The sequence below is a fragment of the Gracilinanus agilis genome, chromosome 3, assembly GCF_016433145.1.
Source record: "Gracilinanus agilis isolate LMUSP501 chromosome 3, AgileGrace, whole genome shotgun sequence".
Classification (NCBI taxonomy): Eukaryota; Metazoa; Chordata; class Mammalia; order Didelphimorphia; family Didelphidae; genus Gracilinanus; species Gracilinanus agilis.
In genome coordinates this window covers 589,401,806-589,416,688 of record NC_058132.1, presented here as the reverse complement: position 1 = coordinate 589,416,688, position 14,883 = coordinate 589,401,806, and the positions used below count along the sequence as shown (strand labels likewise).

At 35.0% G+C, this 14,883-nt stretch overlaps 1 protein-coding gene across 1 annotated transcript in view; it reads right to left on the bottom strand.

Moving 5' to 3' along the window:
* The window catches only part of DGKH (diacylglycerol kinase eta), a 227,285-nt gene that overhangs the window by 43,596 nt on the left and 168,806 nt on the right, over positions 1-14,883 (bottom strand). The window contains exon 14 of the mRNA XM_044670616.1: positions 1,403-1,488. Within this exon, the coding sequence (XP_044526551.1) occupies positions 1,403-1,488 (86 nt within the window). The remainder of the gene's footprint in view (positions 1-1,402; positions 1,489-14,883) is intronic.

Genomic DNA, 14,883 nt, shown 5'->3' with positions numbered 1-14,883 from the left:
TCACTACCGTCACTAAATTCAGTTTCCTGGTTTCCTTGGCAATCTTGCCCCATATACTCCCAAACTGATTAACTTGATTTCTAGGGATTTTCCCCTTTCTTCACTTATTCCTTTTTAACTCTTTCCAGGATTCCTACTGCTGAATATGATTTAAATTTTTGCTATAGCAATTTATATATTTTTTCTAAATTACAACCACACTACAGTCACCCTAGTTTCTAAAATTCCACCCACACTACAGTCGCCCTAGCCTCCATTATCTCCTGCTATTACAAGAGCCTCCTAATTAGTCCCCCTGTCAGATATCTCTCCTCTTTCAAAACCATTTTCTACTTCATTGCCAAATTAATACCCCAAAGTAAGTCTGATGATGTCGTACACCTACTGGAAAATCTGTGGTTTCCTCTTACCCCTAAGATAAAATGTAGGCTTTTAAAGTCCTTCACAATGTGCCTCCCAACTACCTTTCCGGATAAGACACACTCCTCTTCTCCTTCCTCACCCAACATTCCAGAAAAACTGACCTACTCACAGATCCTCATACATTATATTCCATTTGCCGTCTTCTATGCACCGGCTGTGCCACACAAATGGAATGGGCTTCCGTCCTCATCTCTGCAACTTTGTGGTAGGAGGTTGGCTGTCATTGGAGAGCCCCTCTACTGCAGAGTGGCCCAAGCTCTCTCAGCTGTTGAAGCCCTTGTTGGAGTCTTGGACTTGGTCTCATCCTTCCCCACCTCCAAGCCCTACACCTAACACATATAGCAAATGTAAATAAAAAATAATTCTGCTTGGGCTTTCCCCATCTGTGAGAAATGACACACTGATGAATTATTCTGGAGTGCTGAGCCTTTTACTGCTAACACAGTGGGTCACCTTGGGGACTGGAGTTCTGCCTGTATCTGGTGCTCTCCTGGGTTCTCCAGACCTGATACTTGGGAGGTGGAGAGGAATGATGTTTATACTTTTATTGTATTATTTTAAAGTATGTCTTTTGAAAAACCACTTTTAATTGGATTTTATGGACTAGGACCACTTACTGCATTTTCAATCTTGAACCCTGTTAAGTCTGACCCATTTTAATCTTGGCTTACAACATACCTCCTATACAAGTCCAATCCTGATTGTTTTCTCTCCTTCCACCATTCACCTATGCCTTCCCCCCAAAATATCATGTATCTCCTTTGCATCTATTTTGTACTTATTTTTCTGAGTGCAAGCTCCTCGAGAGCAGGGATTATTTGGGTTTTATATTTGTTTTCCTATGCCCTCCATATTCCAAAGTGCTAGGAATACGGTAGGCATTTACTAAATGATCTCTGAATAAATGAATGAATCAACTATTTCAAGTCACATTCATCTCCACACACCTTATTCATTACATATAAACTCCCCAACTCACTTAGCAGATGATATGACCACTGAATGTTGATCAGAATTGAGGATTTTTGCAAGATGCGTGGCAACTGAGTCTTCATATGATGATATCTGAAATAAAAGGCAAAAACACACTTGTTTACTTGAATGGTATCTGACACAGAGCCATGATTACATCTGCAAAAACAGAAGTGTTTCATAACACACAGAAGGCAGTTGTATCTACATATGCAAACATTGCTCTAGCTGTACAGTTACAGTACTTTCATTTTTGTGAATTTTAAATTATAAAATGATTTACTGTAGACCTTCAGAATGTCAAAAAGATCACCACAACCTTTTTTTTTTTTTTAATTCCAATAATCAGACTTCCTACCTGTGTGACCCTGGGCAAGTCACTTAACCCCAATTGTCTAGCCTTTAACATTCTTCTGCCTAAGAACTGATACTCGGGCAGAAGATAAGAGTTTTAAAAGATCCCTATGAGATGGAATGTTAGCTTCTCAAGAGTGAGAATTGTTTCATTTTTGTCTCTGTATCTTGCATATCTTATAAGTAGCCTTAGGTGGTTGCCCAAATGCACATTGACTTATTGGATCACCTTTATGAATTTTTTTCAAACTCTAATGAAAAATTCAAGTTTTAAAATGAAGCATGATGTTTGGAAACTTAAAGATTTCTGCCTTGACAATCATCTTATGTGGAATATACAAATTTTATTTCTGTAAATAAATATAGAACCATATTAATAAACATGGCAATCCTTGAAGCATTCTATCAGCTGCCCCCTCGCAAAACTCTCCAGTTTTGTAATCCACATATTATAAATCATAGTCTTTCTTTTTTGTCTCCTATTGTGCTTTTGCTTATATGAGGTTCAGTACCTGGGATACTGGCTCACTGGCTTTCAAGGAAGTTCCATTATCTCCTTCCTAATATAGCTAAAGATGCAGCGTATTCAGATACATCCAATGTGAGAGTTTATTTTACAGGACTATGTATCTATGTATATTGAGGGCTTTATGGTGTGTGTGTGTGTGTGGGTCCTTTAATTTATCAAATGGGAGAGACAGTAGACAGGACAGAATAATAAAAAAATAAATAAAACTAAAGAAATAAAGAGAGAAGCAAGTATAGGAAAAAAAGGGGAGGAGGGTGTCGATAGTTTCAAATGCTGGAACCAAGTTGTTTCATTGCAAAAAAAAAAAAAAAAAAGAAATTGGAAAAAATGATAATAGATAGCATTTATATATCTCTTTAAGATTTGCAAAGCACTGAATGGGTTATCTCATTTAACCCTCATCATAACCCTATGAATAGGCATTGTGTTATTTTCACCCTCATTTTACAGGTGAAGAAACTGAGGTAGAGAGAAGTTAAATGAATTGCTCAAGGTGACAGAGCCAAGAAGTGTCTGAGGTGGGATATGGAATCAGTTCTTCCTGACTCCAAGTCCAGTGCTCATAGTTAATTGACTGAAAATGACTAATATTCTTCTAATTCCAAGATTGATTCATATTTCTTTTTATTGACACATCACAGTTGTACAGGAAAGACTAATTATTCAAGCTTTAAGAAGGTCTGGACAACATCAATCTTTCAAAATGACTGAACAAAGATTTTTTTTTTTGTAATGGGAAACAAACTGTAAGAGGCATCATTCATAAAGGATCAGGTACAGGTTAATGAATTTATCTACCTTGTTCTTTAAAAAAGGAATGGACTACTGTGACCAACCAATCTCTATGGGAATCTATAGACTATTCAGAGAATAATATTAAAATATTTTAACCAATAACAGATTATCAAAAATTATACAAGGCAAGCGGTAAAAGACCTGCTCATAGGCAAGGGCTTCCTCAAACCAACTTGGTAGTACAGTGGAGGGTACAGAGTTCTGGGTTTGGAATCAGGAAGGCCTGAGTTCAAATCCATTCTCAGATACTTATTAGCTCTATTACAACGGGCAATTCACTCACCCTTTTTCGGTCTGACTTAATTTATTCAACTGTAAAATGAAGATCACAATTACACCCAGGGATGTTGTGAAAATCAAATGATATAATATCATAGCATAGTACCTGGCACATAATAAGTACTTAATAAATGTTTGTTATTTTCCCTTCCTTTGTAGCTCTGCATGGCTACAAAACCAGAGTCCTCTGTATTAATGTTAATTTTCTTTCTTCTTTCCTTCTTATTATATTTTAAGATTGGATGTATATACAATTTTTAATAATAATTTTCTCACATTTTGGGATTAAGGAAGTGAACAGAATTTTAGAAGTTAGATTTGATAGCCCTCTAGAGAAAACTGAATAGGAATAGAAAGAAATATATCTTTTTCTCAGCAGTATATTCACAAAAACTGAACATATAATTGGACATAAAAGTCTCACAACCAAATGCAGCAATGCAGAAATATTCAATTCATCTTTTTCAAACAATGATGCTATAAAAATTATATAGTCTTCATCAAAGGCTACAGAAAAAGAGCTGAAAAAAGTAATTGGAAACTAAATAATCTTATTCTAAAGAATGAGTGGGTTAAAGAACAAATTATAGAAACAACCAACAATTTCATTTAAGAATGAAAACAGGGGGCAGCTGGGTAGCTCAGTGGATTGAGAGTCAGGCCTAGAGACGGGAGGTCCTAGGTTCAAATCCAGCCTCAGACACTTCCCAGATGTGTGACCCTGGGCAAGTCACTTGTCCCCCACTGCCCACCCTTACCACTCTTCCACCTAGGAGCCAATACACAGAAGTTAAGGGTTTTTAAAAAAAGAATGAAAACAAGAAGGCAATATGCCAAAATTTTGAGGATGTCAAAGCAGTACTAAGGGGATATTTTATATCTCTAAATGCTTACATCAACAAAATAGAGAGTAGATCAATAAATTGAGCATGCAACTAAAAAAAAAAAACTAGAAAAGGAACAAATTAGAAATCCCCAACTAAACACCAAATTAGAAATCCTAAAAATCAAAGAAGAGATTTATAAAATTGACAATAAGAAAACATTGAACAAATTAAAAGAGGTTGGTTTTATAAAAAAAAAAAACCTAATAAAATAGATAAACCATTAGTTAATTTAATCAAAAAGAAAGAAGAAAACTATAATTTACTAGTCCCAAAAATGAAGAGGGAATTCACAACCAGTGAAGAAGAAATTAAAGTATTTATTTGAAGTTATTTTTCCCAAATATATGCCGACAAAGCTGACAATCTAAAGAAAACAGACAAATATTTTTCAAAAATATAAATTGTCCAGATTAACAGAAAATTAAATAGAATATTTAAACATAAAAAAGAAATTGAACAAACTATGAATGTAAATAAAAATTCCTAGGGCCTAATGGATTCATAAGTGAATTCTACCAAACATTTAAAGAATAATTAATTCCAAAACTATATAAAGTATTTGGGAAAATAGTTAAAGCAATTTGACAAAATTCAAACATGGTATTGATACCTACACCAAGAAGAGCTAAAACAGAGAAGGAAAACTATAAGACCAATTTCCCTAATGCATACTGATACAAAATTTTAATATAAAACACTAGTAGGGAAATTATAGTAATATGTCATAAATGCCATATACTAAGACCAGGAAGATGTTATACCAGGAATGCTGGAATGGTTTAATATTAGGAAAACTATAGACATAATTGACCATACCAATAACAAAACCAACAGAAACTATATGATTATCTCAATAGATGCAGAAAAAGCTTTTGACAAAATATAGTATCCATTCCTGTTAAAGATGCTAGAAAACATTGGAATAAATGAACATTCTCTAAAGTGATAAATAACATCTAACTAAAATGATTAGCAAGCATTATCTATAATAAGGATGTTAGAAGCCTTCCCAAAAAGATGAGGAGTAAAGCAAAGATGTTCATTATAACCAAAACTATTCAGTATTGAAAGGAATGCTAGCTATAGCAATAATAGAAGAAAAAGAAATGGAAGGAATTAGAATAGGTAATGAGGAAATAAAGCTGTCACAGATGATATGATGGAATACTTAGGGAATTTTAGAGAATCAATCAAAAAATAATAGACACAATCAACAACTTTAGCAAAGTTGTAGTATATAAAATAAACCCACACAAATCATCAACATTTCTTTATACTATCAATAAACTCCAATGACAAGAGGTAGAAAGAGAAATCCCATCTAAAATAACAGTAGACAATATAAAATACCTGAGAATTTACCTGCCAAGACAAATCCACAAACTAGCTGAATACAACTACAAAACATTTTTCATACAAATAAAGTCAGATATAAAGTGGAAAAAAACATTAATTACTCATGGATAGGCCAAACCAATATAATAAAAATGATAATTTTGCCTAAATTAATTTACTTATTCAGTACCATGCCAATCAAATTACCCAAAAATTATTTCATAAAGCTAGGAAAAAAAATAAAATTCAGTTGGAAGAACAAAAGGCCAAGAATATAAAAAGAAATAATGAAAAAAACGAAGGATGTTTTACCAGATTTCAAACTGCAATAATACTAATTTTTAAGAAACACAACAACAAAACAGGTTTAGAATCTAGTAGACTTAAAATCCTGCTCTTGCACAATAAACAAACAGTAAAGCACAATAGGGTCTTTTTAGGAAATTGTGAAAATACTAAAGGTGAGATCCAATTTAGAAAAAGCTTTGTGTGGATTAAATTGAAAATAATGAATGAATGAATGAATGAATGAATGAATGAATGAAATGGCCACAAAGAAGTTATATGTTAATATCATAACCAAGCCAAAACAAACAAACAAAAAAAAAACCCAACCCCACTCTTACCAATTTTCTTGCCATCTCTAGCACAGCTAAGTCATAATATATGTTGTCAGTAAGGACTATGAAACAAAAACAGAATTTCCAAACAAGTGTTACAGAAAAACCAATAATTCAGTTCAACTCAGTTCTCCTTGGATGCAGAATTTCTCATAAAACCATTATTGGAAATGTGAGGAAATTTTTCACTCTCTATCATTAAACCAGTTTAAATCTACATTCAATTATCTCATTAAGTTTTTTTTTAAGTATTTATATTATATGTTCCTTCACTACTAGGCTAATACTCCAAAAAAGGAGAGAAAGAAGAAAGGAAAGCAGCTATATCAACAAAAATATATATAGCAGCTAATATTGCATTCAGATGATTCAGCAGATAGACTGCTGGGCTTGGAATAAGAAAGACCTGAGTTCAAGTCAGATATTTAGTAGCTGTGCATAAATGTGTATAACTAAGGTACTTCTATTTGCTTCAGTTTTCCCATCTGCAGAATGGGAATGTATTAGAGCTATATAAATGTTAGGTATTATTATTATAGCAACACTTATTTAGAAAAATGAATTCCAATCAATTAATGTATGGCAGAACAAAATATGGCACAGGAATATAATGAAATGCTAATATACATTAAGACATGAGGAAAGAAATGGGTTCAGAGAAAACTAGGACATGTGGGAAATGATGCAAGGATTTGAGCAGAACCAAAACGATCCAAACACTGACAACAATGGATAAAGAAAAACAACTTTGAAAGGCCTCAGCTCTGAGCACTACACTGTCCAGTCATGATTCTTGAGCACTGATAACGAATCATGCTTCCTATTTTTGGCAGAGAGGTGACAGACAAAAGGTGCAGAAGGATATATATTTTCAGACAAGGCTGGTGTGTGGATTTGTTTTACATGATAATATTATTCATTATACAGGACAGTTTGGGTAGAAAGGAGGCTGAGCAGTAGTGGAGAGAGTGATAATAATACTAAAAAAGCCAGGGAAGAAAAAAAGGAGCAGCAATGAATAATAAAAACAAATAAACATAAGAGAAGGGAAGTTCAAAAGGGGAACCTAGACAATTGGTCCTGGAACTAACACATTACATTTTTTAAAAAAGGATTTTTAAAAACCCAAGCTGTACATAGTGGAGAGTCATAATTTCATTTTCAGTGTCTTTTTATGTTCTTATTTATAGGGCACTGCTTATACTTGTCAAGTTTGTAACAATAAAAAAAGAAAAAATTTGAAAAAGAAACAATGTGATGATTTACTTCTTAGCTTCCTTTAAAACAAAAAGGTTAGATTAAATTCATTAAACATTTGTAACCCCCTGCTGAAATAATCTGCTACATAATAGTTACCTATTTTATCTCTACATTTCCCAAGATCTTTAGAAAGTCAAAGAGATGGAAATGTAAAGCTATAATGGTTATATCTGCCATAAATAATGGGGCAACTATCAGAGTTCATTCTCAGGAAAGACTTTGAGGGGAACAAGATCCAGTGTTTGGCCTGCCTGCCTGCCTTCCCGCCCACCTGCCCCCACCCCTGTCTCTGTCTCTGTCTCTCTCTGTGGCTCTCTGTTACTCTCTCTCTCTCTCTCTCTCTCTCTCTCTCTCTCTCTCTCTCTCTCCCTCCCTCCCTCCCTCCCTCCCTCTCTCCCTCTCTCTCTCTCTCTCACTCTCTCTCTCTCTCTCTGTCTCTGTCTCTGTGTCTGTCTCTCTGTCTCTGTCTTTGTCTGTCTCTGTGTGTCTATCTCTGTCTCTCTGTGTCTATCTCTGTCTGTCTCTCTTTTCTATCTCTCTCCTACTTTCTGAACAAGCAGTTTGCAATGCACTGATCTAGTTCAATCTTCGCCACCTGGTGGCTTGCAGAGTTATTGCACCCTGCAATTACTGCTCCAAGCCATATACCCTAAGGGAGAAATGTGGTTCAGGGAATCATGCAAAGGAACTATTTCCCATTTGCTATATGCTTCCTGTGTCCTAGATATTAAGAACACTTGTAGCAAAACAAACCAGTATCTTAACTTCAAGCCACTTACAACCAGGGATATGCTGGTAAATGTTTAAGAACCAGTAGTGGTTAGAAATATGTTTTATAGGGCAGCTGGGTAGCTCAATGGATTGAGTCAGGCCTAGAGATGGGAGGTCCTAGGTTCAAATCCGGCCTCAGACACTTCCCAGCTGGGTGACCCTGGGCAAGTCACTTGACCCCCATTGCCCACCCTTATCACTCTTCCACCTAGGAGCCAAAACACAGAAGTTAAGGGTTTAAAAAAAAATTTTTTTAAAAGAAATATGTTTTGTGTGATAAGACACGGATAACCCATATCGAATTGATTACCATCTTCAGGAATAAAGAAGGAGATAATTTGGATCATATAAATTCAGAAAACTCATGTGGAAATTCGTTCTTACATGCAATTGGTAAAAAAATGAAATGTAATGAAAGAACCAATTGGTGAAGATGGGGAGAAGAGTTGGTAAACTAGACTAAACTTTTAATGTACATTATAACATTTTCTCTCTTGCTTTTTTAAACCTAGACAATCAACAAAACAATAAATCAAGACTTGATTTGCTCATTTCCAAAATGTCAACGCTCACATTGAAAAGTTAGCAACTGGTACGATAGGAATTGGCATCAGCCCATGCATTCCTACTTCCATCGAGGGCATTGCTGAGTCAAAGAGAAATTATTCTTTTATCGTCTTAAATAATTCCTTAAACCAGTGGCTAATACTAAACATTTATAAGATTATAAGATTATAGGTCTTACTTACCAAGCTAGAACTTATAAATAGATATGAAGAACATAGAAATCATGAATTCATTTTCTCATTGGACAGACCTTACAAAAAGTATGTCAAGTTCTGATCTTCTATTAAAAAGGGCTGCATAGAATTTAAGAATAATTAGAATAAATAGAATAAAAAGAATAAATAAAGATGCATTTAAAGATGACAAAGTATTGTAAAATAGACCTACAGAAAACAGTTTAAAGGAACCGGAGTTACTTATTTGGAGAAGAAGAGGTTGATGGGGTGTTTTTTTCAAGTACATAAAAGTTTCTTACAGAGTATGGTAACCAGCTATCTACTCAGGCCATTAGCAATAAACTAAATTAGAAGACTTCAAAGACTTAGGTTAATGATAAGGAAGAATTTTCTGGCATTGAATGTTATTAAATAATAGAATTAGTTTCTAAAGGGGGTAGTTGAATTATCTTCTCTAGAAAGCTTTTAAAAACAGATGGTTTATGTGTGGTCCTGTCTGGCAGAATGGAGTTAAACAAGAAAGCCCTCAAAATCTTGTTAAGGTCTGTTTTTCTGTAGTACTAGCAAGATGCTGGAAGTTGGTATGTTAATTAGGAGGAGTTCCAAAGTTTTGTGCTCCTTCCCAGGAAAACTGAATAGGCAATGGTTTCACAATCATGCCTATGGGGATCTGAAATGAATACTGTATGAGAGAACTACACATTTGGGGTTATGAAATTTATCCAGGGGAAGGGAGGTTGAGATGTCTTTAATGCAATTTATTTCTTCAAAACAAGAAAAGCACCATCAAAAAAAGTATTTTCATGCTGTCTGATAGCACCATGGGTCTTTCTTAGGGCAATGTAGAAAATCAGTATTCGCAAACAGGTCTGCACATGCTATTCATTTACAGAGAAAAAAATTAATAGGAAACAGTAATGAAATGATAGAGATTTCATTTAAAAAAATTTTTTATACTAAAGAAAAACAGGTTTTTTCTTCTAAGAAGTAGAGTACTAGGTATAACTTGATAAAAATCAATATAATGCTACTGTTTAATCTGTTAGATAATGTTTCTTAATTTCCCAAATGTAGGAATTAATTTCTAATGGAAAGATGGTATTATTCCAATCCAAAATACTATTTTAAATGTTTAGTTTCTGCAAGGAACAATGTGATATTTCAATTTGATATTTTTTTTGTGATGTGATGTTCAATTTGATATTTTTTGATAAGACTCAACAAAATCACATTATTCTTAATGATACAAAGATTCTAGAAGTCAAATAAGCAGGCTTCTTTCAAAAGAAAACATATAGGAGGGCAAAGACTCAATAATCTTAATATCATACAACACAACCTATAAAAGTTCTATAATTTACAATTATAAAGACCAAGTTTGGTCCCAGGAAGAAGAGGAAAAAGTATCCCTTCTTCATCTCCCCCCTTTCTCTTTTCCTTCCTTCTTCCCTCCTCTTTTCTTTTCCTTCATTGAAGAGGTGCAGGACTATGGTAGGAAGAACTTGAATGTGTTGTCAGATCCATTAAGGATGCTAGTTTTGCTACATTGATTTTTTTTTCCCCGCACAAGATGATGGCTCACTGCTTAAGAAGGAAAGAGGAGGGAATAGATCTCACACAAAGGTGATGTAAAAAAAGATATCAACAAAAATTATTTGTAAAATAAATTCCCCTTAAAATCCTTCAGCACTCAGATTTAATCGGAATTATGGGTCTTTGAAAGCTTCTTCTGGTACTCCCAATGGAATATCAGCTTTTTTCCCCCTTTAAACTTTATTGACCCACCTTAATCTAAAGATATCAAGAGTCTTAGTAAGTAGAAAGAAAAAATAAATACATTTGAGTTTGTAAAAAAGATGAATATTTTGATGTTTAGGTTAATAATACAGAATCAAAAGTCTCTCTAGTAGCACTTATAACTAAGAAAAAATATCTGCTTCTGCATGTAAGTAGGAAAAACAATTGGTAATTTATCTTGAAATTAATTAGATTTGAGATATATTTAATTTGGAAAGATTTAGTCTAGGTATCCAAGGAATGAAAGTCCAACACAGCAGTTGAGCAGGCAGTATTATTCCTATGCTCTCCTCCATACTTATACCTATAACTTCCCCAAGCACATGTTTTTCCTCTCCCAATTTTGGGGTGGCAAACAAATGGCTTTTCCTCTACACTATTTCTTCCTGTGAGTTTATATTGTCAAGCTACCACACACTCAGAGCCAATGATCTCAAACCCCTAATTTGAACCTGGAACTTCCCTAGGATTATTGCCTCTAAGGAATGTTAATTTAGGCATTTAAACTCTGCTGAGGAAAAAAAGGGAAAAGTGATTAATCATGTTCATATTACTTTAAAAATTGGATAAACATAACAAGATTCTCAAATGCTGATGGCAATTACAGCAGCACGCTGGGAGAAGTAAATAAGACTCCTGAATCAAAGAACCATCATAGGCAGTGTTCCTGCCTGGGTGAAACCAGAGATCAATTTGGAAAACACACTGCCTCTCGTTAAGGAATAGGGTAAACCCTTGCAACCAGGAAATATACCTAGTAATCCTTCCTCAGTTTTAACAGTAAAATGTTTATGGAAACAAGATAAATGGGGGCAGCCCAGAGATAGGACATCCTGGGTTGAAATCTGGCCTCAGAGACTTCCCAACTGCATGACCCTGGGCAAGTCACTTAACCCCCATTGCCTAGTCCTTACTGCTCTTCTGCCTTGGATACAATACACAGTATTGATTCTAAGATAGAAGATAAGAGTTTTTAAAAAAAAGGAAAGAGGAGAAATGAATTTAGCATAAAGTTGTATGGTAGAGTTAAGACATATTGTCAAAAGACATGAATTCATATCCCAGCTCTGTCTGAGAGATATCAGACAAATCTAATGTCTCAGGACTTCAGTTATTTCTTCTGAAATTAAGGGCTTGAACTAAGTAGTCTCTAGCTCTCAATCTTATGATCCTAAAATTTGATACTGCTTAATCCATGATATACAAGTTAGCTTTTGCCTACCAATTTAATTCAATAAGCATTAGTTTAAAAAAACCTCAGTGAGTATGAATCATGTACATCAAGTTGGAGGTCCAGCTATTTCTGGGCAAATGATTTAATTGCAGGAAAAGCTATATGTACAAAGAACTATCATACAATTTGGGTTTATAAAAAAGATGAATACTGTGATGTTTAAAGTTAATCCTATAGAATTGAAAGTTTATCCAGTGGCTCTTATCATAAAGAAAAAATATCTGATTCTACAATTAAGTATGACAAATATTTAGCAATTTATTCCAAAGTTAATTATTTCCCAAACTCTGACACATATTTAATTTGAAAAGCCTTATTTTAAGTATCTCCTTCCAATGAATTCTCCCTCATTTATCTGATGTTCACTTGTTAAGAAGGTCACAGAATGGATTCTCATACAGGGAGAGATCAGACTAAATAGCCTTTGAGGTTCTTTCCATCTCCGAGGCCCTGTTCTGGAAAGAGCAGTATAGAAAGAATGTGTCCAAGCGATATGCTCTAAGATATCTGGGGAGAGGAAGATTCCTATCACATGAGTAGGGGTCAGGGAAAGCTTCATGGATTAACTGGTACCTGAAGTAAGTCTTGAAGGAAGGAATGAACTTCAGCAGTGATATGAGGATGGGATCTCTAAGTCTTCATCCTGACTTTCAAGGTCCTGATTTGTGTGTCCTAGCTCAAGTTTACTTCTCTTTTTCTTGGCTATCCATAGCAAACCTAGATAATTACAGTATATAATGTTGTTCAGACATGTCTGACATTTTATGACCCCATTTGGGATTTTCTTGGCAAAGACAATGGAGAGGTTTGCCATTTCCTTCTGCAGCTCCTCTTACAGATGAGGAAACTGAAGCAACCAGGGTTAAGTGACTTCTCTAGGGATCTAAAGCCAGATTTGAACTCAGGAAGATGTCTTTCTGACTCCAGGTCCATCATTCTACCCACTGAGCCACCTAGCTCTCCTATAAATACACGAGAATTGCAAAACCAGTTTTCATGGTCTATTAGTGCTTGTCTAAAGAGGAAGGTTGTTAATAGGAGAAAGGGAGGGTTGGGGGCAGCTAGGTGGCACAGGGGATAGAGCTCTAGGCCTGGAGTCAGGTTGTCCTGGGTTCAAATCTGACACTTGCTAGCTTTGTGACCCTGGACAAATCATTTAAATGTTTGCCTAGCCCTCCTGTCTTAAGAGTAGCTACTAAGACAGAAAGTAAGAGTATAAAAAATTAAAAAATAAATGGGGGGATGAATCATTTGAAATGGGCTTTGTAAGAGAGAATTCAGGGGGTAAAGGAGGAAGAAAAAGCCAAAAATAAAAGAAAAACACTTGTTATGGAATCCAAGGTCAAAAACTATTATAGTCTGCTATGGTGAAAAACTAGAAAGATTAAGGAAAACTCACATACCAGTAGTCATTGGTAGCTTGGTCAGGTAGAGTGTTTTTTTAAAAGGAATATGGAGGGATGAAGTAATTTGAAATATAACTGTAACTTGATAAGAATACAAAGGTGTAAAATTAGTGACTATGTAGCCTACTTCTCCTCTTTTCTTACTATAAGGCAAAATGCATGACTAAATCTAATAAAAAAATTAAAAAACATTAGAATTGGAAGGAACTGTATATGTACATTCAGCTTGCTGCCCTGGCAGGCATCTTCATTATGACATCTCTGATAAGTAAACATCCAATTTCTGCTTAGAAACATGCATCAAAGGGAAAAGTCGCCACCCAACCCAGTGGCCCATTCCATCTTTGGATAATTCTAGTGGTGAGAAAGTTCTTACATTCAAAAGATTTAATGCTAAAAGGGACCTTAGACATCATCTAACCTACTCATTTTACAGAGGAGATGATAGGATTAAGTAACCCTAAGATACCCAGGTAGTCAAAATGCAGAACAGGAAAGTCGAACCCAAATTCTCTACCTGCATAATCAGCCCTCTTCCTATTAAGCCATGCAGTCTCCTATGCAAGAAAAAGACTCAAAGAACAGTTTCAATTGTGATCAGTGTTTTGAGGTTTTGTTTTGTTTTTTAAGTTCAGTCACACACACCTAAGAATACGATTCTAATGATATGGGTAGGAAACAACACTTGGATATGTTAATACTGTGTGTGTGTGTGTGTGTGTGTGTGTGTGTGTGTATTAATATGCTTTGGTGAAAAAGATGTAATTTGTCTGTAGAGAATATAGCTGGATCCAACTGACTCTGTAGACAAGTGAGAGAAATACTCATGGATTTCATTTAAATCCCCAGTTCGATCTGCCCTCAAAGCTAGAAATCTTCATTTTGGAAATTGACTCTCCTTTTATGAAATCCCAACGCAGGTATTATCTATAGAGTTTACTTGGGTAGTTGTTTGTGCACTATTTTGAATTGCTCCTGGAAGATTAGAGGCAATAAGATGTCATGGTAAGGGTGATTAGTTTGTTGTTAGGAAACTTGGGTTTGTATTCTTGCTTTAACACTAACTGGATGTGCAAGTCATTTTGATTGTCTTTGGTTCCTTTTCTGTAAAACATGGATGGCATTACTTGTTTGATCTCACTCAAAGGACTGTCGTGAGGAAAGAACTTTTTAAAACCTCATGCTCTGCAAACTGTTGTTTGTTTGCTTTTTACACAAAGCACTATGAGTTATTATTAAAAATTAAAGTCTAATCCATTTAGATCTGTTTTATTTGGCATAATCAACTAGCCTGTAAACTTCTGAGGGACAGAAGACTTTTATTTCTTCTACTCTCATCCAGGAGACAACACTTGCTGTGTGCAGAGCTGGTGCTCGATAAATGCCAAATGAATAAAAGTAGTGCTTCAAGCTATTTTCTTGCTGCCAGATCAACCAGTCAGTGTGTTATATCTGTACTTTGCCCTCTGTGTAGGGAA